Below are 26,048 nucleotides of genomic sequence, written 5' to 3'. Positions count from 1 at the left end.
TGCATTCACGACAAATCTTCCGTAAGACAAAGACATTTCTTTCAAGAGAAGAAAATGGATACATTTAGATCTCTGGGAATCTTCTCCATTGAAGACCTTGGGGTGGAGATTGAAGAAGAGATTAAGGAGGTGACCGAGGGAGACGCTGAAGAAGTGATTGAGGAACACATCGAAGAGGAGATTGAGGAAGATATTGTAGAGGAGAACAAGGAGGTGATTGAAAAAGGGATTATGGAGCAGCCCTCTGCCTCCATCAGAGAAGACCACTCCTACGCTTCTGGCCTCGAAGAAGAGATATCAGAGAAATCTGATGAGAAAGACATTGAGGAGGAGATTGAGGAGGAGATTGAGGAGGAGATCGCAGAGGAGATTGAGGAGGAAATTGCAGAGGAGACTAAGGAGGAAATTGTGGAAGAGGATCCAGAGCAGCCCTCTGCCTCCATCAGAGACGACCACTTCTACACTTCTGACTTCGAAGAGGAAAACGACGAGGTTAGTGAAGTTTCACAGGGAGAGAAATCTGATGGACTTCAAGAAGCCCTGGAGGAGGAAAGAAAAGCCAAAGCTGCTCTCGAAGAGGACTTGGAGAAGATGAAAAAAGAACAAGCACAACAGAAAGAAATCTTGGAGCAGGAGCAAAAGGAAAAAGCAGCTCTTGCGAAGACTCTGAAAAAGGAACAAGCTAAAAAAGCCAAACTTCGTGAGGAAATGGAGCTCATGAACGCACAAATGGCTGATCTCAAGAGGTCAAAACAAGAACACCAGCACAGAAATGCCGAGCTTCTACTCAAAATGAGTAAGATGGCAGCTGATCTTGAAGAGGACAAAAAACAGAAGAAGAAGCTCAAAAATGAGTTGAAGGCGTCCTCCAATCAGCACACAAAAGAAATGGCAAAGCATGAGAAGGTTAATTGTGCCAAAGTCAAGGCTCTACAAGACCAACTCACTGAGCAACAGAAAGAAAGCGTTGAAAAAGACAACAAAATTCAGTTCCTACACTCCAACATTCAGAGTCTTCAAAGTAATATTGAAGCTAAAGACAACACTGTGTCCTCGCTGAAGGAGAAAGTCAACCAGTTGGCCTCAGACCTCAAAAAGGAGCAAACCAAAACCTGCAAACTCCAGAGGGACTTTGAGACTGCTGTTTCCCAGCAGCAGAAGGAAGCAGAAGGGCTGGACCATCTGACTCGTCAAAACCAACAACTGGCTTCTGAGAACAAGAGGCTGCAAGGTGAACTTGAGGCTGCACTAAATCAGAGACAGTCTGCTCAAAAGCAGCATCAGAAAGACAAAGACACTTGCAGCAAACTTGAGGAGGAAATCAAGAAAGAGAAAGCTCATTTCTTGGAAGCATTTAAGAAAATAAAAATGCAAGAGAAAGAGCTCTCTGAAAAGACTCTGGCTCTAGAAAAGAGCCAGATTGCTGAAAAAATGTTAAAGTCCTCCCTTAAAAATGAGAAAAGGCGCTTTGAGAAGATGGTTTTCCAGAAGCAGGCCACAGAAGACCCTATAACCATCCTCAGTAAGCAGCTCAGAGAGGCCTCTGCTTCCTCAGAGAGCATGAGGTACGACATGCAGACACTGAGGATGGAGAATGCAGACCTTAGGGCTAAAAACGCTATGGAGACAGAACGTGACAGAGTGATCCAGAGACACCGCTCTCTCTCTGAGTGCCACGAAGAGATGATGTCAAAGAAAAAGGATATCATCTCTGAGAATCAAGCTACCATTGCTAAGCTCAAGTACATGGTAGATGGACTGAAAGCACGACAGTCAGAGAGCAGGACAAGACAGGCTGAACTCGAAGAGGCCCTAAAACAGGAGAAGACACAAAGCACCAACTTGCAGCAGAGAGCCGATCAAATCACCTCTGCTCTCGACAAAGAAAGGACCATGTGTGAAAAATACCGTGTCGAGCTCAAGGAAGCCTTGACCAAGCAGATGGAGACAATGGAGGAGCGGCAGAAACTGACTGTGGCCCTCCAGAAAGCTCAGGACAGCTACGCCAGACTTCAAGAACAACAGCTGGCAGAGTCAAACTTTCAGCTCAGACACAACAACAACACCGAGCTCAGGCTCCAGGAGAAAACACGTGTCCTAGATGAGACAACAAAGGCTCTACACAACCTGCAGGAGGAATACGCTGATCTCGGGAGGAAGCACAGTGAGGTCAATTCAGATTATCGTGACCTGCTGAAAACTCACAGTGCCCTCCAAATTAGACATGAGAGACTCAGCTACGCCCAAGGAAACCCCCGACCAGAGTTCTGTCTGCCTCAGTTCAGTGCCGCTTATGCGTGAAGATGCTCAGTGCTGTTCTCCTTCCTCCAACTCCCTCTCCCCACACCACCCTCTCCACTTTCCCCTCTCTCTCCCCCTCCCCTTCTAACCCCCCACCCCCACTGTCTCTACTCACCCTCTCTTTCTCTCCCAACCCATCTGGTCAAGGCAGATGGCCACCCACCCTGAGCCAGGTTCTGCTCGAGGTTTCTTCCTGTTAAAAGGAAGTTTTTCCTCGCCACTGTCGCCAAGTGCTTGCTTAGGGTGGAATGTTGGGTCTTTTGCAAAGAGTATGGCCTAGACCTGCTCTACATAAAAAAATTCCCAGAGATAACTTTTGTCATAATTTGGCACAATATAAATAAAAATTACTCAATTCAATTTAACTGTAAGCTGATTGATTTAATATAGCTTAAACTTAACGTTAGCTTTCTAGCTAACAATTGACCAACCAATAAATTTGCAAAAAAGACACATTTGTGTACCTGACGAAGTTTGATGATGATGTTGTTGAGCTGCAGATCTTAGATACCTCTGTTCTCTTATTACATGTTGTCAACAACCGAATTCTTGAACCCAAATTTTATTTATTATTGGAGTAGGTCCCACCCATTATAGTTGCCTTGTGTGTTGGCCTGTGCTGGTCTAACAACTCTGACCACCAGGCTCAAAATTATGAGCCACATATTGAAAAACTGTTTTCTTTAAACTGTAAACATTAATTGATGTTTGATGCATCACTGAGGATGACACAATTCAATTTTGCTGTGTTTTCACAATAACAATAAAGGTCATATCACATACATACTAAAAGTTACATTTTATTATTACAGCAATAACAATGTTTTACTATCTTTTTAGTTTGATGTATAGCATCTTGTTTAGCACTTTGACTCCTCTAGTATTGTCTTTACAAGGCAAAAACAATACTTGAGTCTCTGTCATACTCAGATACACACACATCCATATCTACACTTGTACACACACACCCCAATATAGCCAAACACATAGAGGCTGCTACAGTCACACAAGGGGAGTCACTATAAGGCTCTATGTGATTGAGGGTCTGGATATTTGGAACATGATGGGGCCAGTCTCAGGGTTGATTATTCACTGGGTGTTGTTCAGAGGATTCTCCAGCATGTCTTCAAATGCTGCACAGAAACACAACACTGGTGAGAAAAATATTAAACAAAATCAATAGCCTGTAACTATCTGTTCAGTTCAAACAAAGTCAATCTGGAAGGCAAAACAGACCAACAATCACTGACACTGAAAACACATTATGAAGTGATCTTTTAATATGAACAGGAAATATCATTACAGCAAAGAAAACCTGTTTCAGTGTTCATATGGGCACCTTGATTTAGGAAAGAATTCACAAATTATCCTTCAATTACTTTTGACTTAATGTACTTAATTAAGTGTCTACTGTCTTTATCATGCACTTGACCATCTGTACCCAGTGAAAACAAGTGGGTTTACCATGTAACAGAGGCAATGACAAATCACCTTTTTAACTGGGAGTGTGATGTAGATCAGTATTTTCTACAGTACAGTTAGTACACTTTAACGAATAAAGCCTAGTCTCCAGTGCCTGTCTCTCAGCCTGATTTGGGTTGAATCTTACTGGCCAAATAACAAAACTAAAAGTTAAATTGTACGGCACTAGAATTATCGTAATACATTAACAATTAAAAAAATAAAGCGGTTATTTATTTGTTTGTGTGCGCGGCGGAAGTGCTTGTGCAAACTTTCATCATCTTCCGGGTGGATTTCCGGTCACAGAGAATCGAAGATGGCGACTCACATGTCGAAGTGTAGAACCTGGAGTCGTGTTCAAAGGTAATGACATGTTTAAAATTAACGCTCTAAAACTGTTGGCGGACTCGACTTAAGCACAGGAAAACAATACTGTCGGTGTATTCAGTGTCGCCCGTGTTTCTTTGCGTCTACGTCCTCAACGCGTGAAATGAGCTCAGTCAGTTAGCACGATGCCAGCAGTCTGGGCTAATGTAGCTTCATGAGTTAGTCAAATATAAAGTAGGAAATCATTAGTCACTTTGATGATGGGGGTGTTTTAGATAAATGGATAGCTGGAGGGATGAAGGAGTTCTATTTTCTGAGTGCCGGTGATTTACTTGGGGTTTTCAGAGGTGGTGCTCTGTTAGCTAGCTACCTGTTTGTATATACTTTAAATGTTAAGAAATGCAGTTTAAGTAAAGTCTGATGTTATTTCTAATTTTGTGTTCAATTAGCAGAGGTTTTACCTAGTCAGCGGCTTACATTTCTTTGGTCAAGGGTGGTTTGACTTACAGACAGAAGTCAGTAATAGTATATGCAAAAAATTGAATTTACACAAGCGCACAGATTAACTCCAGCATCAGTGCTTCTTGTCATGAAAAATATCTGTCCCAATTTCCCAAACCAAAATGTCTTATTTTGTCTGATAAACACTGCAAAACTCAAACATATTAAAGATTACAAATCAGAAAATAGTAACATATGGGAAGCTGGAGCCAGAGAATTTAAGGTTGCTGAGAGCATTTTAAAGAAGCATTGCTTTGTTGTTCTCAAAGGTTTGGAATCGCAGCTTATAGAAAGTACAGCAGTGGCAGCGGATACCCAAATATCTCCCTCTCTACACCGCTGCCTGGGATCCCCAAGCCTGTGTTTGCATCTGTGGATGGTCAGGAAAAATATGAGACCAAGATCACAACTCTAGAAAATGGTCTCAAGGTTGCTTCCCAAAACAAGTTTGGTCAATTCTGCACAGTTGGAAGTAAGTTGCAGGAGCAATATTTTAATTATAATTGTATGCACTTTTGTTCAAGCTGAAGTGGATAAAATGTGGATGCTTTCTTTTTTAGTTTTAGTAAACTCTGGATCCAGACATGAAGCAAAATACCCAAGTGGAATAGCACATTTCTTAGAGAAACTAGCCTTTTCTGTAAGTACTTCCGCTTATTTGTCAGCTCACTCATTCACTCTTTTAATTTCTTTTTAATGCTGACAGTCAAATTAACTGGAAAGACTAGTTGACTAGTAAAAGTTCTCAGCAAGTCTCTTTTGTGCATTGGTAGTGCTGCAGTACATAACAGCGATAACCTGGATGTTCAGCTATTGATTTTTTTAGCACAAATTTTCATTCTCAGGAAGATAAAGAAAATACAGAAACAGTGGAACAACAGAGTAAATAGTAGAATATAGAAAGTGGTCATCTTGCATTGTGAACAGAGGTTGACAACAGCCTGTTTTTATTGTTTAAGTCCACGGCTCAGTACGGGAGTAAAGATGAAATCCTGCTCACGTTGGAAAAGCACGGAGGGATATGTGACTGCCAAACATCAAGGTATGAGGTCTTTCAGCATGCTGCCTGTCTCAGTGTTGTAGAATTTAACACTTGTGTATCTCTACTTTGTGAACAGAGGCTTGTCCTTTCCTTTGTTATGAGTAATACAGCTGTTAATGTGCGTGTGATCTATTTTACTGTGCAGAGATACCACCATGTATGCAGTTTCTGCTGAAGTGAAGGGCCTGGACACAGTGGTCAGTCTTCTTTCCGATGCTGTACTACAGCCTCGCCTACTGGGTACGTCAAAGATTTCTTACTTAGACTGACAGATCGGTCCTCGAGAACTGTACGAGGTGTCTCCACCCTGGTGTCCTGGTAAAGTGAAATATGTTTGTTTACACGGCAGACGAAGAGATTGAGATGACCAGAATGGTGGTTCGCTTCGAGTTAGAAGACTTAAACATGAGGCCAGACCCTGAACCCTTACTCACAGAGATGATCCACGCTGTGAGTTACACATCCCTGGTTTTGACTCTGCAACAATAGCTCTCTGTTAAAGTGATAAATTAAACCATGACCTTTATCGATGTGTTTTAGCACCCAGAAAGTGACTGACATATAGGCTAGCTGCTGCTTTCCACTTTTACGTCTTGTTCATGTTAGGCTGTCTGATTAAAAGACTCACAGTTTGCCTTGAAAGACAACAGAACCGCAGCCCCACATTTCTCTTTTGTTTTACTGGAGTACTGTAACTTTTTATTCTTTAACATTTCCGTAATTGTTCATTGTTCATTTCCAGGCAGCGTATCGAGGCAACACAGTCGGACTGCCTCGCTTTTGTCCTGCAGATAATGTGGAGAAGATCGACAAGAAAGTGCTTCACAGCTACCTGCGTAACTACTACTGTCCTGAGCGGATGGTGCTGGCTGGAGTGGGCATTGAGCATGAGCAACTGGTTGAATGTGCCAGGAAATACCTGTTGAATGTGAAGCCAGTGTGGGGAACAAGCACTGTGGCCAACGTCGACCTTTCTGTAGCACAGTACACTGGTGGAATAGTCAAGGTGACTCATTAGTGTTTTTGTTAACAAGTCATCTTTGCAAAAGATTTGGGCCTTAATGTTTCTTCAGGTGGCATTTATCTGGCAGATTTTCCCATTTTAAAATGGTGAAGAAGACATTTCAGAATTAAATGGGGAAATGCTGATATATACATACTTTTAATCTGTTAGATGGAGAAGGATATGTCGGATGTGAGCCTTGGCCCCACCCCGATCCCAGAGCTCACCCACATCATGATCGGCCTGGAGAGCTGCTCCTTCTTGGTGGGTGTTCAGTCAGGTGTGTGATACCTGTTGGCAACAATTTCATAAATAATAAAAAAGGGATTGTTTTCCTTTTACAGGAGGAGGACTTCATCCCATTCGCAGTGCTCAACATGATGATGGGTGGAGGAGGCTCTTTCTCTGCAGGAGGGCCCGGGAAAGGCATGTTCACCCGCCTGTACCTGAACGTGCTCAACAGGTGAACATCCTAGGCTTTTGTGTCAGCCCCTGCTTCGCTAATAAATTCCAAGCAACAGGTTTTATTAGTTGTCACTGATTTTGTTTTCCTCTTCTGCTGTAGGCATCATTGGATGTACAACGCCACCTCCTACCATCATAGTTACGAGGACAGCGGCCTGCTGTGTATCCACGCTAGTGCAGACCCCAGACAGGTTGGTACAGGCACAGTAATTTTTCATTTGCAGCCACTTAATTTGGTTTTTCTGCATTCGAGTGTGGTGTATGTGTGGAAATTCTCCCTGTGAGTAGTTAGTAATGTAGTTTATGTTGTCTTGATGTTCATGCAAAGTTCTTACCATAACGTACACTGATCTCCAGGTGCGGGAAATGGTGGAAATAATAACCAGAGAGTTCATTCAGATGGCTGGAAACGCAGGAGAGGTAACAGTCGCTACAGGGGAATTCTGACACAGATTTTATAATAGTGATTATTGTTAAATGATCATGGGTAAACATAAATTTTTTTTAACTATATCCAGATGGAGCTAGAGAGAGCCAAAACTCAGCTCAAGTCCATGTTGATGATGAACCTTGAGTCGCGGCCGGTTATTTTTGAAGACGTTGGTCGTCAGGTTCTCTCCACAGGAAAGAGAAAGCTGCCACATGAACTGTGTGAGCTAATAAGTGAGTACTGCAAACTCTTCTACTGTTTCTTAGTGATTCATCCTTACTTGTGGCCATAAAATGTCCTAAAATAAAAAATTGATAGTAGAAATAATCCCCTATCAGCCTTATTCATTTTTTTTTAACTCATTAACAATTCATTTCCAGGCAACGTGACAGCCAGTGATATTAAACGGGTGACCACCAAGATGCTGCGCAGTAAGCCTGCAGTCGCAGCTCTGGGAGACCTGACGGAGCTGCCCTCATACGAACACATCCAGGCTGCCCTGTCCAGTAAAGATGGACGTCTGCCCCGCATGTATCGTCTCTTCCGATAGACCCCCACCCCCGCAATCGCCATTCAGCCTGTCTGACCTGGCAAGTATCACTGTAAATAAACTGGACTGGAAGATTACACTAGTTTTCCCTCCCAGCACAGACCTCGGCACAGCCCACTGAGGGAGGGGGCTGATCCCCGGACTCTCAGCCGAACCTTTGAGACAGGGGATTTTAAAGAAAAGTTCAATTTTACTCTAAAGTTGTCTACGTATGGTTGGAGTATATGTATTTATTGTCTGTGGGCAGGAAGCCATACAACATTATTTACTAATGATGTTTGGAGGAGTTTGGTTTTAAAGGGACAGTTCACCCTAAGGCCAAAGTTTAAGTGTTAATTTCCCATGTAAAAACCTCAGTACCAACCTGATATGTTTTTACATGGGGAAATGAGAGTAAATCAGGTTAGAGGCAAGAGAAAATGAGTGGTTAAACATCCCTCAACACTGTTACTTTTTATTGAGCCATTATTCTCCTCAGTTTTCAGATTATCTGCTCTTTAAAATTCACAGATCTCCACCTTAGACTGTCTCTTTTTTCCCCAGAGAAAATGTATAAAAACTATGAAAAACCTTACTATTTATACAACAGCACTTCATAATCTCCCTTTAAAGGCACAGGAGACACAATTCACAGCAATAGTTAACAGATTAATAATAAAGAAATTATATATATATTTTGTGTTGGTAAACTTCATTAAACATTAAGGGGTTAAATTAATGGAATAGTTTTACATTGGTAAATTATTCACTTTCTGGTGGCAGATCGATTCTCAGTGTCGATACTACTGATCCAAAGTCTTGTTTTGAGTCTTAATACTAGTGTCAATAAGTTCAGAGAATTCACATTATGAATATTTCTTATGTGCAGGATCTTTTGTTTTTAGGTAATTTACAGAGAATTGTGAAATAACTCTTCACAGTCATGACATTCTCTGCCTTACATCCAGTCACATCACTTTTCAACGACAAAAGGTATTGATACTGTGATCATGATCCTGGCCCTGGTGTCACTTGGTATCAATCCTCTTGACTAGCTTCCCACTGAAAAATGAATAAGTACACATCCAAATGTTTAACTATTACTTTCAGAGAGGTGTCCCCCTGCCCCCGCCTCATCTCTGTACATTTAGAGCAGTAAGTGTGTTTTGCTTTTATTTCAGTGGCTTCAATGTGACCTCTGTTAACATCTGTACACCAACTAGTAAATAAATGTAATTACTTCCATGAATAAAAATATATATTTTAAAGGTTGTTGCTTTGTGGTGTAATGTGCAACAGTGTAGCCAACAAACAAGTGTGTTTTAAAATGTTTATTAAGGGGTGTTACGCCATAGGTGACATATAAAAAGATAAAGAGGTCCTGAGGAAATGAAAACAAGACCCACAGGCACTTTTTTTTTCTTAGCGCAGACTGCTCTTCATGCTGGGAATGCAAATTCATTAATACGGTACACAACATACAGTACATGGACAGTTTGTAGAATATATGAGGTTACACAGTGAGATGAGAGGTAAGGCAATAAGTTACAATCAGGATCAAGGATCACTTGGCCTAATAAGAGAAATAGTCATGACAGGTGTTAACATTGTAAATAAAATGCTCAATCGATTTTATAGGAGGTGAGTTCCCTTAAAAAAACAGTTTAATATAAGCTGTCAAATATATTTGATCTCCCTGAAATTCAACAGTAGCACATAATAAGTAATAACAACCTCATAGCTGCAGCATTCATTAATGTCATGCTCTTTATATGATATATTTGACCTCATGACAGAAATAATGTAGCTACAGTTCCCTTCTTCAGTCGTTCATTCAGCTCAGAACACAATTCAAGTTAAAAATGGACCAATGGCAGACACCTAAATGCTTACTGATGACAAATTCACAAGGCAAGATGTAGCATTCAGAAAAAAACAAAAAAAAAAACATTGTGGTTCATGATGCTTTTTAAACACCTAAAAATGTATCTGAAAATGTAATGCAGAGCCTGCGAGGTTAAATCAGTTCAGGTTGCAGTGTGTGACTGAAGAGTAAGCCATGATGGCAGCCCCCTAAACCCCGCCCCACCCCATCCCACTCTGTCCCAGTCACGTTTGAGTAGAAGGGGGTGAATAAATAAAGGCCAGACTGCTGCTGCTGTGTCTGCAAATCTCTCTCTGTCTGACCTTAAGGTCCCTGCCCTCAAGTACAGCCAGCCACATCTCTTGACCAGCAGGACATATGCATACACACACACACACACAGCTCCTAACAATGTCCAATAGAGGGCGCACTCTGCTCAGTTACCACAATCAGCGCTGGGTACTGTGTAATTAAGACAACTCCGGTTTCCTTTTGGTCCTTTTCCACCTGCCTGTTTTGTGGCACGGTTTGATCCAGTCCAGCCTGGTCTGGTCTGGTCTGGCGAGTCCACTTTAAGGGTCTAAGCGATGGCGCAGATGGTGCTGCTACTTTGGTTCTTCATGGCTTCCCTCCTCTTCAGCTCTCTGGTGATCCTCCTCCTAATGCCCTCCAAATACAAGCCTCGGTCGAACTGTCCTGCACCCAGAGGAATACTGACAAACGACAGAACAGCAAATATTACAAGGTCAGAATGTAGAAAACATAATTTCATTGAGTATTTAAAAAAACAGTGATTAAGAATCCAGTTTAAGGGGGCAGAAATTACAATTCTTACTGTTCAAACATCTTAAAACGACCAAGATATATCTGCAGGAGTTTAAAAAACAGGTTTTTATATTTCATGAATACTTCCAACTTTGCAAAGGCAGAATATAATATAATTTCTAGCTGCAGAGGAACAAAATGGCCCTGCTCACTGGAATTGCTCTAGCCTAATGAAGTCTAATGAGCTTCATTAAGGAAATCAGCATTGCATTACATTTACAGTTACTCATTTGGCAAATGCTTTTATCCAAAGTGACTTGTAAGTGAGGGACAACACGAAAGCTTTGGTGCAGCAGGAGACCTTGAAGTGAGTACTAAGTACTAAATCTGCCAAATAAGGCAAAGTGCAGGGAGAATAGGTAAACAATAGAGAATAGTTAAATGTTGTGTTAGGGTCTTCAAGAGATTCTTGAAGATAGAGAGGGAAGTCAAAAGTGTCACTTTCAGATCATATTCCAATTTCAGAGATTAATCTAGAAGAATCTAACTTAGTAACCACTTTGTGTTATTTATTTTGATAACAAAAACGTTTACAACAAATCACAATATAAAATGGTTGTTGACAGAAATCATTACATCGTTGAAAGCATCCTTAACATTATGCCACTAACACTATTTGTGACTCACTTGTCTCTGCCTGGCCTTAGTTTGACCTGGAAGACACCGATGACGGGTCGATGGTCTGAGGTCTTGATGCTGGAGCAGCTGGTGTACTTGACCACTTTTATGTCTTCAGCCTGCCTGTTCCTGAACAGGATCCTGTCCTGTGAACACAAACAGAAAGGTTTAATTCTGCTGCCCTTACCAGTTTAGAGTTTGGCTCATTTTGGTGGCTGTAGTAACAGATCTTGTGGAGCTTGATTTTCTTTTTCTTCTTACTGTGTATGAAGGCGTTCTCTGTTTAGACGTAGTGTCGTAGATGTCGCAGCCGATGTCAAATTTGTATGTGGGGAGGAAGTGTATCGTTGCCTCTTGAAAACCTTTAAAGATTGAACCTGAAGAAACAGAAGCACATTCTTGATTCAATCAATCAAACAGAACAAGGTTCCTCTATAAAAACAGAGATTTCGTCATGCAAGCATACCATCCTTCATCTCCTTGAAGAGCTGGTCATGCTCCAACAGGGGGCCCATATCACCATCCACTGTGCGGTTCATGATGCTCTCCACATCCACCCGGTCCTTACTCAGCCGAAAGTTAAAGTCTCCAAACCAGAAGACCTGGTCAAATCTTGTGGTGACGTCAGCTGCAATGAAAGATTACATTACATGATTATCAAAGTTTACTGGCCAGTGTTCTTACCAACATCAAGTCTTGAAGTCTTAAGTAAGAAAGTGAAGGAATACCTTGCTTTAAGACAGGTTTTGTCTTTTCAAAATTACTTAAACACATAAAATATCATGTTTTTAACTGCTAGATTTTTATGTTTGGGAAAGACGATAAAAGTCTAATTATATTACATTTTCAGGCCTGTATGCAGAAACTCCACCATCCTAATTGTTTTGATTTTCCACGTCTTCCACAAACAGGAACTTACATGGTGTGGATCGGTAAGGGTTGGTGTCTGGAAGGCCTTTTGGAAGGGCTAGAGCCTCGACAATCTTATTGTAATCGAGTATTCTCTCGTAAACTTTAGCATCCCCAGCTGGAGGAGGAACAGAGTAACGAATTACAAACACATGAAACTGCCAAGATGTCAGTGATGCAACCTGGAAAACTTTCTACTCACAGGTAAAATGGGATGTGATGAAGAGGAAGGAAGTGCCAAAAAAGGTGAAGGCAATTCCCACGGCCCCTTTGGTCTTGATCTGAGAGATGATCCTGGTTGTGACCGTGGCGTGCTCCACCTCTGTGCGCGTTAACAAAACAGAAGTTGTGGTTGGTGTCAAATCAAGTAGATTAAAACACAAAAATCCTGAAAGATGTCACCACATTAAAATCATCTACCAAAAATCTGGACGACACAAATGTTGTATTAGCATGAATCAACATGGGAGGAGTTTAGCCCTACAACTAATAATTATTTAAAAATTTTCTTGTCCAACCAAATGTCACAAACCCTAAGAAACTGAGTTTAACATCACAAAAGACAAAGAAAATCAGCAAATAATCACTGTTGAGAAGGACCAGAATTGGGAAATTTGGGGCATTTTATCAAAATAGCTGCTAATTATTTCTGTTGATCGACTGTCTTAGCTCTGGTGGTGTTTATTTCCTCCCAAACTGATGTCTGTTTGTTTCCTGTTTTTACGTGAAGGAGGACTGACCTGAGCAGAACCAGATGAGGTCTCTTCTGACAAATACAGTGAGATACAAAACACCATGTGATGCTGCGTACAGCATGACGTAATAAGGTCCCAGAGTCTCCTGAAGACGCGTCTCCCACTCCCTCCTGCACACACACAGTCACGTACATATTAGTATAACTGACTTTACAGCCCTAATGGAGTAAGTGGTCATGATTTATATCAAACAAAGCATACAATACCTGTCAGGACAGCCCTCCTGGACCCCGATAATATAAAAGTCTTGTGCAAATTCAGAGTCTGTTGGAAGGAGGAGATCATCTAAGTTGGCTGGCAGCCCCTGAAAATGACAGAAACTCAGTTACCACTCATATGGTGCAGGCAAAGATGATTCTTGGTCTGTCAGATGCTACAGAGCCCAGATTTCCTCAAACCTTCTCTCCCTGCATGTTCCATGTGGCGATGTAGACACCCACTCTCCTGTTGGGGAAGTAACGGTCCAGCTCCTCAGCCCCAAGCAGAGCACCACTTCCAAGCACGCTGCCCTCCAAAAAGCTCCTACAAAATACACGTTGGAAAAGAAGATTGTCACATCAATTAACTTGCACAGAGGTTGGTTTAAGACTGCTCTTCATCTCAGCTGATCACACCTAAATCTTAATATTCAGTATAAGAGAAAGCCAGTTGTTCTGTCAATAATTTCAAAGTAAAAATTAGACTTTTCCCTACTGGGCTCTGACCATGTATCAAGATTATAGGCTAAGACTCATTTTTTGCTCCCCTTCCTGTCAAAAACTGTGCTGAACAAGCATCTCCTCTGATCCTGTGTTAATCCCTCTCCACACTGTCACATTACCCTTTTCTCTTAACGATGTGAGCACTGCACACACACACACTGCATAGTTCTGCTATGCCTACTGTACCTGTTCCTCACATCCTGCGGTCTGATGGGGCTGAGCACGCTGTAGGTGGACCTCATGGAGTTGACAGAGGCACTGTCCGACCCCATGTTCTCCAGAAGCCGGCTGTCGCTCAGGTTCCTGTGGAGTCTCTCCCTGAGCTTCTCTCTGGCCAGCACGCCATAATCCAAACAATCCCTGTCAATCCTATTAGCTGCCCTTAAAGTGGCTGACACGAAGCTCTTCTCCAGAGCAGGCAGCGGCCCCATGGGTTGCACCGGAGACAGTCGCTGCTTGGTGGACCTCCCCCGGTGGTCTGTGGGGTCGCTCTGCTGGCTGTGAGGCCTCCTTTCATACTCAGAGAGACTGCTCCCTCTCTCCCGGAAGACTGGGGATCCTGTCGCAACAGCAGAGTGTGGTCTCACACTGGTGTCCCGGTTCCTGATGGTGGCAGCACTACTGACAACAAACCCACCTGGAGCTGCTACTGTTTGGTCCTCTTTAAGCGAGTCTGTGGAGGAGCCAGTCTCAGCCGGGTCGCTCAGACTCTCCTGGCTGTTTCTCAGCCTCCTGTTTCTCACCGTCTCCTCAACTGAGCCACTTTTGCTGGACTTTGCTTGCCTGGGCAATGAGGGTGGCCGAGGCTGGTACGGACTGACCTCTCCCTCTCCCTTTCTAGCAGTGAGTTTAAGGGCATCACTGTGTTCCTTGCAGGGTTTGACATCCACTAAAGAGGTCTTGCGTGGCCTGCTGTCAGTGACAACTGAATCTCCTTTGTCAGGAGCTTGACAATTCTGATGGAGGCTGCTGTCCTCTCCATTCTCAGTCATCCTCTCATCATGTCTGAGACCAGCTGTGGTCAGGTGGACAAAGTACTCTCATCATTAAGTGACCTACACCTGAAGGTTTAGAGCAGAAAATGATTCAGTGAAACGTTGGCCTTAAAAGTTTGTTTAACAGCAAATATATACCTCAGTCTGACTGCAGGAGTCGCTTTTATGTGACTCATAATGAAGTGGAAAAACATATGAAAAAAAATAATCTGTCAAATCAAAGACTACAATTTAAGTAGTTAGTTATTTCCTCTAATGTTATTTCTATATAACTTTGTTTCAGCTGTTTAATTTATCACTTTTGTTACTGATTTATTCTATATACTGCCTTATTTTATTGTAATTAACGTCACACAAGTTCGAGTACTGCTTGATGCTCTGCCGGAATTTTGAGAAAATGTTTAGATCTGTCAAATCTGGACTAGATTAACAGGGAAAGTATTAAAACCGTTTAAAACAAATCTATTTACTGTTGATTTGAGCCTGTATGGACTCTGGAAAAGATCCTCTTTACCATTGAATCAGAAGCTGCACATCTGAAGTTAACTGTTAGTTATTCTGTGTTTTATTCCAAACACAGTAATGATCACAAAGATAGGGCTTGTAGGTGCATTTTTTCATCACGGTGGAGCATTGCAGTTTAACAGTTGACTTTACAAGCCTGTACTGAAGGTACTGTTAACATAACTATAAAACATGCAGCATTGTTTAGGGACAGCATTGTGCCTACAACTTGTTACTAAGCCTTTAATGAGTGCTAGCGGCGGGAGCTAGTTTGTGCTAACCTTAGCCAAGAGATTGAACCAAAATTCCTGTTGTCATCGCTTAATAGAAGCGCCGTGATTTCCGCTTACCAAGCTGTCATCCAGCCAGACATACAGCTATAACATTAGTTAACTCTCTAGGTTAGCTTAGTTAGCTAATAACCCCACAGTAACTAGTTAGCAAAGCAGTTAAATGTTAGCAAAACAGTAGCGATGTACAGACCAGCCGAGCTAACGCTTTAAGCGAGCGTTTATTAAATCGTGTTAATAAATGGGTGGTGTCGATAGTTTCCGTCTTCTGTAGTTATTTACGTGTTATCACGCTGAAGTAAAGTTACCTCTCGTATACCGCTGTTTGATCTCAGAGTGGCTAATTTAAAAAGTAGCTCTATAACTTCCTTAGCAACGTTTGACAACACAGATTTTGTTACCAAGAGAGTCACACGGTGAATGCAGCATGTGTCACAGCGCCACTCAGTGCCGAGAAGTAGAACTACAAGCATCCCAGTTAATCAATTGATTATTTGTACAATGTCTGTAAATTGTGGTCCATCTTTATCCACTGAAGCCCAAGTTAACACATTCTGATAGTCTGATAGTTCAAAAAACACTAAAATTATTGCAAATTAGTTTTTCTGTCATTTCACCTCTACATGGTTTCTTGGTGCCTGGGTGAATAATTAAATTGACATGTACAGTAGGGGTCAGTAGGGCTCCAGTGGATGTTTATCAGACCATGGATGTACTCTGTACTATTTTTATTTCAGCATCATACTATATGTGACAGCATTAGACTGTTTCATAACTGATTATTTTCATTAACATGCTACACATTCAGTGTCTCTTAAAAAAGATTACATTTTGTGCCCAATGCAGCTTACTAATCATGCACAATGATACAGTGTAAATGACTAATTACATCATTATATTAAGTTCATACTGTTGTGACAACATCCAGTTAATCATTGTCATTGAAATTCTCACACTGTGTCGTTATAATAAGGGTTAGATAAGTTTATATCAAACAAATCAGTGAACTTAATTTTCTCATTTGAATGAGTGAAATCTCTGACAATCTCATCCACACAAGCCTGTAGCAGACTTACAGAGAGACTAACTAGCTTTCACATCATCAAAAAGGTACAACTGGAGGAACTGATTGAAAAGGGTTTGAAAAATCTATTGTATATTCACAAGCAGAAACTAAGGTAGTATGTTATCTGCTAACATTGTCTAATTAGTTCCCAAGTTAGATCTAAAGTCAGTTTCCACTAAATTAAAAGGTTACAAACAAAGTCACTTCACTGATTCCCAGTATTTATCCTCTCATTAAATGTCCCACATCAGTAGAATACAATCAAATGCTTTGACTGGTACTGTGTGGTACATATACTTACAATGGGCGCATTTCGACATAAATTAGGAAAAATTAATAGGATGAGACAATAACCTGAAAATATACTAAAAATAATTCATAATCATCAGCACACTTAAATCATTAATATAAAGTTATAACTGTAGTGCATGCAGTTTAGTGTTAAAAATACAGTACATAGCAATTTAAGTTCCTTGATTAAGTAACAACAATTTAGCCATTTTGAAAATAAAATCATTCGAATATTTAAGAACAGACTTTCACAAGTAATGCAGCATGATTTTAAAAAAAACCCAAAAATTGACATTTTCTTTTTCTTTTGTTTCCATGTCACTTACATCTGAAACAACTACCTGCCATAATTTATATATTATGTTTTTATATAATCATGTTTCTTATACATGTAAATATCACCTTGTTACCAACTTCTGTTTTATTTACCAGTGATCACACACTCATCAGTTCTTTGTGCACTAGAAGTCATATTTTTCACATGCAGGTTTTGTTGTTTATTATCTAACATTCTTTGTGTCATGTTTAACTTTCAGAAAATTATTACGCTTACAAACATTTTCCTCATGCACTACAACGTGCTATAGTGACTGATTTTACAATGAACACTGTGGCTGAAACAAAAAAATGACAGAAAAAATGTTGTTGCTGACAAAACTGTGTATGTCACACTGAATAAACAATGTCAAGGTGTGACCTTTCACCTTTTCTGTGTCCCCCATGTACGAGAAATGGCCTGAAAAGATTTCTGAGGCCACCAGCCGCTGAAAAGATTTCTGAGGCCACCAGCCCCTGAAAACATGGACAATACCTCCATATTCTGTGTATTTCTATGGCGTCACTGCTGGCTCAGGGGGTTTAGACAAAGGGCCAGTCTGTGGGGCCGGTATAAAAGGTAAGGGTTAAACCAGGTTGGGTACAGTTTGGTGCAAGAGCAAAGACAGCAGCAGCTCCCACAGCAGCAGCAGCCCACTGACCAGCAAAATGACTTCCACTGGAATGAACATGATGAGCAGGGTAAGTTTTCATTTTTCTAATATTACTGCACCAAGGCTCCTGCTGCTTTAACTGTCACCAAAATCATAAAAGGGATAAAGTGGAAATAGTCCATGTGGCTTTAAGCACAACTGTATTTGGCTGGAATACTGTCAAACATTTTAACTATGTTTAATGTGGAATTGTAGTGACAAACACGCAGAGTTATAAACCAGATCTGCTGTTAATGTCCACTATCCACTATCCACACAGCAAAAAAAGCCAGATACTTCCCTTAAAAGTTGGTGGCGACCAAAAACAGAGCTACAAGAAGAGTGAATAATTCACTCATTTTCATCAGGTGGCCTGAGGCACAACTCCTCCTGGATGTGAAAATATACAACTGTTTGCTAACAAGTTTGATAACATGTCGGGGTTGTGTTTACAGCTTATTGCAGGTTTAAAGACACACTTTAATGTAAATTTAAGATTAAAATCTATAGCAGGACTTTCCCATTTTTCCATAAATGTGCAGCTTTAAACTTGAACACCTGACACCCCTGCCTCTTCTGGCTAACCAAAGCCTTTCCCTCTCCCTCTCACCCCTTCAGATCATCTTCTACGAGGACAGGAACTTCCAGGGTCGTTCCTATGAGTGCATGAGCGACTGCCCCGACATGTCCTCCTACCTGAGCAGGTGCCACTCCTGCAGGGTGGAGAGAGGCTGTTTTATGGTGTACGACCGCACCAACTACATGGGCAACCAGTACTTCCTGAGAAGGGGCGAGTACGCTGACTACATGAGCATGATGGGCATGAGCGACTGCATTAAGTCCTGCCGCATGATCCCCATGGTAAGATCTCACACCTGGGTAGATTTACTGTAGATGAGATTCCTTGACTGCTTGAAATACTAATAGTTTTTCAAAGTAAGCTTTGTAAAGTTGAAGATGAAAAAAGTTAAACCCACTCCTCCTGTGCATCACAGTACAGGGGATCCTACAGGATGAGGATCTACGAGAGGGAGAACTTTGGTGGCATGATGCATGAGCTGATGGACGACTGTGACAACATCATGGACCGTTACCGCATGTCCAACTGCATGTCCTGCAACGTGATGGAAGGCCACTGGCTGATGTACGAGCAGCCCCACTACAGAGGCAGGATGATGTACATGAGGCCTGGCGAGTACAGGAGCTTCATGAACATGGGCTGGAGCGGCATGAGGTTCATGAGCATGAGGCGCATCACCGACTCCTGCTATTAGATTGTCTTTGCACTGAATAAAACTGTCATAACCTGAACTGCTGCTGGTGTGTTGAAGTCATTTCTTACTCTGAGCACTCATGGTCTTTCTTCACGTTCACACAGTTCAGAGCTGGTCAGTTTAACATAAAGGATCTTACATAGTTTGAAACAGACAAATGCCCAGTTGGATAACAATGCAGCACTGTTTCATATTTGGCGGGTACACTGTTTCATAATGGACCAATTGCAAAGATTTTAGTTGCTGTTAATCACCCAAAACAAGACTGAGGTTCAAAAATCCTTCTGAGGTTCCTTTAATAACTGTAGCTACTAGAACTTTCTCCATTTGCCTTATAATTATGCACCAAATTATGTTGGCCATTCATGTAAATATTTGAGGAAAGGAACTCTATATTTAACATGATTTTTTGAGTATAGATTTCCACATGCTCAGTGAAATGGGTCTGTTCACCACCTGCAAAATCTTTTGATTTGCAGCTGAGAACTACTGATACATACAGCTCAAACTGTTGCATTCCTCTTGGGTCAGCTGAAATCATTGCACTGAGTTGAAGGAAGTTTAGTCTAAATCTGAGTGGAATTTAAACTGTTGTATCTGGAGTCTTACGTAGTAAACTTGGGCATTGTCTTGTACATTCAGGAATAGCTGAGATTCTTTGATTATATTAACACTGCTCCAGTTTGGCTGCAGACTTGGTCAGAGGTGGTAAATATTGTCCTTGGACCGTCTAGATTTGTTTCTGTTTGACTGCGTGTTTCCTTCTTTTCCGTTCGCATTAGGAACACAACAACGCAGCAGTCACACAGGTAAACACACAACATGGATCTGGCTCTTTGAAATTTATATATACATGGTAACAATATGCAAATGGAAAAAATGCTGTGGGAGTTATTTTATTGTTTTTGACCACTAATGGCTGAAATTTGCCTGCCACCTATTGGGCAACTGAAGGTCCTTTCCTCCTAGTGTGAGGAGCCCGCACTTTTGGCTGTCCAACTTGGGGCCCCATGGCATGTTTGCTGGGATGTCTCTCTATCATTCTTTCTCACTCTTTCTCTTTCCTCTCTCTTCTTCCTCAAGAGAACGGCCAATCCAGCGAGCGAGCGGGGAATCGATGCCCTGATACGAGATTCAGCCTAATGAGGATCAGAAACATCTTAATAAAGACCCATAATCCACCACTTAATCCCTCATTACAGAATCATCTACATTCACTGGTCCTGCTCCATACCGCCGCAGTGATGGCACATTCAGGCCCATTGTTCTGCCTCGCCTCATCTCTCACTGAGGGCTACATCTCCCTTTGTCTCCCTCGGTGTCAGTTATATTTGATCCGCTCTCATTAGACTTTCAGACGAGATGTGCAGAAGGGCCTGAAAATAGTGCTTTTGTGTGCACTCCTATGCTATCTCTTGTCTGAAATGGAAAGTGAGACATATGCTTAATGAGGAGATGGACTGGGACCTGCCGTCCGACAGAGAGATAGGAAGTGTATTGTGTGGAGGAAGTGCTGTGACCGATACCGTTAAAGGACACACTTTCCAGGCGGCTTCTGTGTCAGTGATTATGACTTCTGTCAGAGTGAAAATTACTCTGAAGTGGGACAGATGGATTAAAGTTTAATGCTGAGCCCTGGAGAGGTTCTGAGTTTTTCTGTGTTTTAGTTTAGTGCAGCATTAACACTAAAGTTGGTTAAGTTTTACCCAAGTTAAGAAGTATGTATGAGTATAGTACATAGTATTCTCACATCCACTCAATAATTGGTTGGATTGTAAAACATAAGAAAAGAGAGAGAAATGCCCACCACAGTTACACAGAGCTCAAACTGAGCTTCAAAGTCGTTTGGTCTGGCCACAAGGCAAAACCTTGAACATTTTAATGGTGATTCAAAGGACTAGTTAAGTGTTGCTCATCCTGCAGATCCCACTGAGAATCAACTGCTCAGTCAAGTCTGAGCAACTGATTTCTGCTAACTGTTATCGTTCAATCCAGCTCTCACAAAGGCCCCATAAAAATTCTAAATATCTAGCAAACCAAACCATGACTGTTTTATTCTCAAATGTTGGCAAACTAAATATTTCTTTATTCTGGATGAGGATTTTAAAACTTTATTATTTGAAGTTTTGTATCATATTCCTGTATTTCATTTTTTATTTTTTGTTGCTTGGTTGTTGATCATCTGATTTATACGTGTTGCTCTTGTACGCACAATGAATATTTCTTGTTCCCTAAAAAGGAATTCAATGAGACTACCTAAATACAGAATGCTAGATTTATCTAAAAGAAAAGCCAAACAAAAGACCTGTCACTTTGATTGTTAGCAGAATAAATCCATCCATTCATTTCATAAGCTTCTACCTTGTGTTCCGCCATATCCATCAGTAAAGCAGCATGCTGAAATGAGACACAAGGGGGTGAATAGGTATCAAAATGCCAAGTGGAATTAGCTTCATCCGCAACAACAGCATACAGACAGACACACTCCAATTTAGACTAATGAAGGAGGTTAATATAGAATTATGTGTCAAGAGAGAAGGAGAAATCTCTTTTCCTTTAGGTGAAGCTGTGAGATGATCCTCGTGAGGGTTGGATAATTAGCCCCATGAAGGTGTAGAGAAGGCTGATTCTTAACCCACTGTACCCCTCCCTCTTCATTACTCTGTGTACTGAGGTGAGTAGGAGGTGGAGGGGGATAAAACAAAACAAATAAAACTCATTAAAGGTGCCCATGTGGCTACAAATCCCCCTCTGCAGTATGCTTACACACCACAGACATCATTAGCTCCGGTCAAAGGAACCATCATTATTCTGCCTGGATATGAACGCAGATCAAAGCCTGCTATAGTTCATTGTCTTTTAACCTGAGGCAGGATTCTCAAAATCAGAGCTCCCTTTTTGGCAGGTTTCCATTTTTCCTCCTTGATCTCAGCGTGTGGAGACCCAGAAAATCACTCTAAATAGCAAGAGCAAATCTTGAGATGAAAAAAACTCGAAATGATTTCTCCAATGATGCACCCATGGCATTCTCTTGTTGTGAAGAAATCAAATACAAAATAGATAAAGGTGCTAGATAAATTTAAAAGTTTGCAGTTCCATAAAAAAAGTTTGGTAAAACCTAAGGAAAGTTGTGACAACTTCAGCATCAAGGGGCCTAATTTTTTTCCCACGTTTTTTTAGTCATACCAGTGGCTCTAGAAGTTGCCAGTGTTGGTAAATGTCTTAACACCTACTGGATGGGTTGTCATTACATTCGGTTCAGACATTCTTGGTTCCCAGAGGATGAATCCTAATGATTTTGGTGATCTCCTGACTTTTCCTCTAGCTCTCCTTTAGTCTTGTTTGTCAGTTACATGTTGTAAGTTGACACTGTGTTTACATGTTATCACAAACTTATCCACATCATAAAATGCTCAAATACTGTGGACACTGGTCTCATTGAAACCACTGTGCTAGAAAAAAATGATCAGTTAAATGAGTGAAACAATGAGTCACACAGGCCAAATCCTCCAGTGATGTTTAGCTTCAACATGCTGGATGTAATCCACACCAATCTCCTGCCTCATTTCACACACATTTGCCTCTCTGATCCTCTGGGTCCCGTCCCCACGACTCCGCTGACCTGACATGACTAATAAGGGCAGTGTAATTTTTCTCCTCAGGTATGACGGCCTCAACATGCCCTGACGACTTGATCTGAACTGTGCAAATGACTGCATTCACATTCCACAGTTCCCTCCTGCTCACACACTGATGCTTTCTTTTTTGCCTGTTTACATTAGGTAGAAACAGAGGCAGGTGCAGGGGGGAGTGGTGGGGTGTTTTTCTCCTCAGGGCAGCTCACAGCCGTGACGACTATAACTGCTATCAGACAGAGTGAGAGCATGTACCAACAAACACGCTGTACACTAATCGCACATGATAGCATTGCCAACCAACAGACAACAGGCACACGTTACACGCCTCAGGCAGTGGAGCACGGGGCTGAATGAATGACTGCAGCTGCCCATGATCACATCAAACACAGACACATGTGGATTAGTACAAGTGTAATTATATTTTTTTTAAAAAAGGAGATGGAGAAGAGGTGGAGATTACAGTTTACACGGTGCCTCACTTGTAAGTGGAACTGGAGTTGAGATGAAAATGAACTATAAGAAGCAGACTTTTGTTATTCCATTATCAAACAGTTGACTAATTGATAAGTCAACTATTTATATCAGCTCTAGAATAAACACTCTAGCATTAAATGTACAATATCACCCTGAGTTGAAGTGTAAAGTTGCATAAAATGAAAGAAAGACTCAAACTGGAATTTGGAACATATTTTGTATCTCTCTTGGTTTTGATATCATTCTGACTTCCTAACCCTGCTCAGGTCAAGCTAAAGTTTACAATACATTCTTACTCCTCAATATCCTCCTCTGTTTCCAGTCATCACTGATAATAGCTCAGCTCTGTAGGAGGAATGTCGGCTCTGGCGCTGTGTGTTTCCCCCTGTGTGTTTTTCCTCGCCAGCTTCTTCCCTGTGTTTGTTGCAGTTGGAAGCCTTGGGAAAGAAACAAACACTGGAATCCAGTCTGCTATAGTAACACCAGATACCCCGGAAGTGGTGAATGGAGAGTGGATGTGGGAGTAATGGGAGAGAGCCAGGACTATTGTGTCCCATTGTGTGTACTACGCCCCCATCCCTACACACACATACAAACCCTGCTCTGGTCAGTAGTAGTGGGGTCAGACATTGACCTCTGGCCTCTGACCTTATAATAGAGTTGCATGGTGAGTGTGGTTATCAGCATTAATATGGATAACACTACCAGCTTTGATGTAACATGAGAAACATTTCTGAGGAAAGTTGAGCTTCTGTCACTCAAAATGATGAATTCAGTTTTTTGAGGGTGGGATTTCTCAATGTTGAGGCTGTCCTCCTGGCCCATAGACCGTCTGTGCAAGCAGCTTTTTATCACCCATTGTTACATTTAATTGTTAGGCAACCTCTAGCTGCCATAGTAATTTAGTGGTTGTCTGCTGACTGCTGTGGGCCAGAAATCTCTCCCATCAATGGGCTGACATAGACTGCATTTGGCTTTTAGTGAATTATTTTGACAACTATTGAAGGGGTTGTCATGAAACCTTTTACAGATACAGTATCTACAGAGAGGATGTATCAACCTCATCTATACTTAAGTGCTAATTAGCAAATTTGACAAACACTTATCACTTCCTATCAGTAAGCATGGTCACATTTGCATGAGCATTCTACTGTTAGCATTTAGCCAACCAACAGTTTTCACATTGCTCATTGCCATTTCATTCATTGCGTAGATGAAAATACTGATTATAGCAGCTTTAAATGCTAAGCATATATTTGCTGCCACAGCCAGATAGATATTTTTGCACTGTAATATCTGGATTGGTGAACTTAATCACCTTTTGTCCTGGACCTTTAAGCATGCACTCTGCTTTCTCCAAAATGAGGAACTGAGTGGTTGAGGGAACTCTTTGTGACCTGGGAGTTGGCTTCATTGGATTAACCTCTGGCCTTTGTCACATTAGTCACTTAGCAAGTTGAGAAGGTAAACACGTTGAACACCAGTAGCTGCGTTCACTTGCTGATAAAGTGTCTCTGCTTTAAAATCATTTATCCACAGTGGAAATAGAAATTTCTTTATTTTCCATTAACCCTGCATCTTTGCCACAATCCTGAGCTCAGTCTATCTTGCTACTTGATAGTAATCAAGTTGCCTTTTAGTGATACATTTAAATATAGTATGCCTTTAACTGTGGTCAGGCTTTTAATTCTTTGTGAGAAAATCTACCTTACGTAATAAATCTACAGCTGAATCTATGTCTGAGGCTCCTGATGGCAGTTGTCTGCCTCAGGCAGTTGTGGTGCGAAGACACTGATGGGGCCCTGATGACCCGCAGTGACCTCTGACCTCTGTCCTGGGCCCAGGCCCTTTAATATAACCTCAGCAGATCAGTTCCATATGGTGATTTAGAGAGGAGAGCCTGGCAGAGGCCACTTCAGAGTAATTTAATTATAACTCCCCTGCGTCTGGATCAGTGGAACATACCAAACCTTATGAAGATGATGATGATCAAAAGAGTTATTAACTGTACTGTGACTTATGGAGTAATTTGTTAATAATGTCTTTTCTTACTTTGAAGCTTGGTTAAGGATTGAAAGCCTCTCTCATTAAGTATTGAAACGCAATAATCAGGAGGGAAGTGACATTTAAACTGAGAGAGAATGTCAGGATGATGTAAATTTTAGAATTTATAACTCACAGACAACAGATACAGCTAAACCAGCTGAAGATCAGAAGTTTGTAGTCAGAGTTTGTGCCCATTAAAAAGTTGTTATCCACTTTATCTCTCCTCTGAGTAATATACTGATACACTTATCAGTATCTGTGGAGCCTGTGGCATGGGCCATGTTGTTGACACAGCTGCAGTTTGGGTGTAAACTAACGTGTCCAGGATGCACCTCCATGATGCTTGCCAGCCCAGCAGCATTTGCGAAAATACAAAGACTGGAAAGATCATCTCCCACCCAATGTGAGAAACCAGTCTGGGAAATGATCTTTCTTACATTCTTTGACCTGAAAAGGAAAATGTCAGAGACTTTATGATGGGTAATTTTGTTAGATCTTGAACACTGTTCATATGATCTGAAAAACAACTTTTTACAATATAGTTTTCAACAGTATAGTGTTGCAAATTACATTTACTCAGTTACCATACTTAAGTATAATTTTGAGGTATTTGTAATAGCATTTTATGCTGTTTTATACTTCTACTCCACATTTCAGATGGAAATATTGTACTTTTCAATTCACTACATTTAACTGACAGTTAATGTTACTTTTGAGATTAAGATTTTACAGATAAGATTAAACCAGTGGTTCCAACCTTTCTGGCTTGAG

At 41.3% G+C, this 26,048-nt stretch overlaps 4 protein-coding genes across 5 annotated transcripts; 3 read left to right on the top strand and 1 right to left on the bottom strand.

Annotated features, from left to right (window-relative positions):
• On the top strand, window positions 1-2,945 carry LOC108893040 (uncharacterized protein PF3D7_1120000-like). The gene has a single exon (XM_018690827.2). It carries the CDS (start codon window positions 55-57, stop codon window positions 2,299-2,301), a length of 2,247 nt encoding a protein of 748 aa, XP_018546343.1. The 5' UTR covers window positions 1-54; the 3' UTR covers window positions 2,302-2,945.
• Window positions 2,946-4,046: 1,101 nt separating this feature from the next.
• LOC108893044 (mitochondrial-processing peptidase subunit alpha-like) lies at window positions 4,047-9,331 on the top strand. The gene is made up of 13 exons (XM_018690832.2): window positions 4,047-4,125; window positions 4,860-5,062; window positions 5,151-5,230; window positions 5,550-5,632; window positions 5,778-5,872; window positions 5,982-6,082; window positions 6,375-6,638; window positions 6,807-6,899; window positions 6,980-7,098; window positions 7,201-7,291; window positions 7,458-7,520; window positions 7,619-7,763; window positions 7,911-9,331. The coding sequence occupies exons 1-13, from the start codon at window positions 4,079-4,081 to the stop codon at window positions 8,078-8,080; spliced, it is 1,554 nt and encodes a 517-aa protein (XP_018546348.1). The 5' UTR covers window positions 4,047-4,078; the 3' UTR covers window positions 8,081-9,331.
• A 44-nt stretch (window positions 9,332-9,375) lies between these two features.
• On the bottom strand, window positions 9,376-16,768 carry LOC108893042 (phosphatidylinositol polyphosphate 5-phosphatase type IV). 2 transcript variants are annotated; one of them, XM_018690831.2, is made up of 11 exons: window positions 15,512-16,768; window positions 13,918-14,792; window positions 13,429-13,552; window positions 13,237-13,334; window positions 13,016-13,140; window positions 12,478-12,597; window positions 12,286-12,393; window positions 11,833-11,994; window positions 11,628-11,743; window positions 11,376-11,512; window positions 9,376-10,636 (listed from the first exon to the last, which is right to left on the bottom strand). In XM_018690831.2, the coding sequence occupies exons 2-11, from the start codon at window positions 14,721-14,723 to the stop codon at window positions 10,504-10,506; spliced, it is 1,929 nt and encodes a 642-aa protein (XP_018546347.1). In that variant the 5' UTR covers window positions 14,724-14,792; window positions 15,512-16,768; the 3' UTR covers window positions 9,376-10,503. The 2 variants fall into 2 exon arrangements, with proteins under 2 accessions (XP_018546347.1, XP_018546345.1); XM_018690829.2 differs by having other exon boundaries at window positions 15,829-16,765.
• A 941-nt stretch (window positions 16,769-17,709) lies between these two features.
• LOC108893045 (gamma-crystallin M2) lies at window positions 17,710-19,156 on the top strand. The gene is given in 4 exon segments (XM_018690833.2): window positions 17,710-17,731; window positions 17,734-17,894; window positions 18,464-18,706; window positions 18,841-19,156. Coding segments are annotated over 4 exon segments (705 nt in total). The 3' UTR covers window positions 19,120-19,156.
• Window positions 19,157-26,048: the final 6,892 nt, after the last annotated feature.

This window comes from Lates calcarifer, unplaced genomic scaffold (genome assembly GCF_001640805.2).
Source record: "Lates calcarifer isolate ASB-BC8 unplaced genomic scaffold, TLL_Latcal_v3 _unitig_281_quiver_1142, whole genome shotgun sequence".
NCBI lineage: Eukaryota > Metazoa > Chordata > Actinopteri > Centropomidae > Lates > Lates calcarifer.
This window is presented reverse-complemented; position numbering and strand designations above follow the sequence as displayed.

Coding starts and splice junctions, on each gene's coding strand:
- LOC108893040 (XM_018690827.2), top strand. CDS start 55: ATGGATACATTTAGATCTCTGGGAATCTTCTCCATTGAAGACCTTGGG.
- LOC108893044 (XM_018690832.2), top strand. CDS start 4,079: ATGGCGACTCACATGTCGAAGTGTAGAACCTGGAGTCGTGTTCAAAG. Junction 5,231..5,549: donor TAGAGAAACTAGCCTTTTCT/GTAAGTACTTCC, acceptor TTATTGTTTAAG/TCCACGGCTCAGTACGGGAG. Junction 5,873..5,981: donor ACTACAGCCTCGCCTACTGG/GTACGTCAAAGA, acceptor TTTACACGGCAG/ACGAAGAGATTGAGATGACC.
- LOC108893042 (XM_018690831.2), bottom strand. CDS start 14,723: ATGACTGAGAATGGAGAGGACAGCAGCCTCCATCAGAATTGTCAAGCT. Junction 12,598..13,015: donor CCTCATCTGGTTCTGCTCAG/GTCAGTCCTCCT, acceptor TAACGCGCACAG/AGGTGGAGCACGCCACGGTC. Junction 12,394..12,477: donor CATCACATCCCATTTTACCT/GTGAGTAGAAAG, acceptor TTCCTCCTCCAG/CTGGGGATGCTAAAGTTTAC.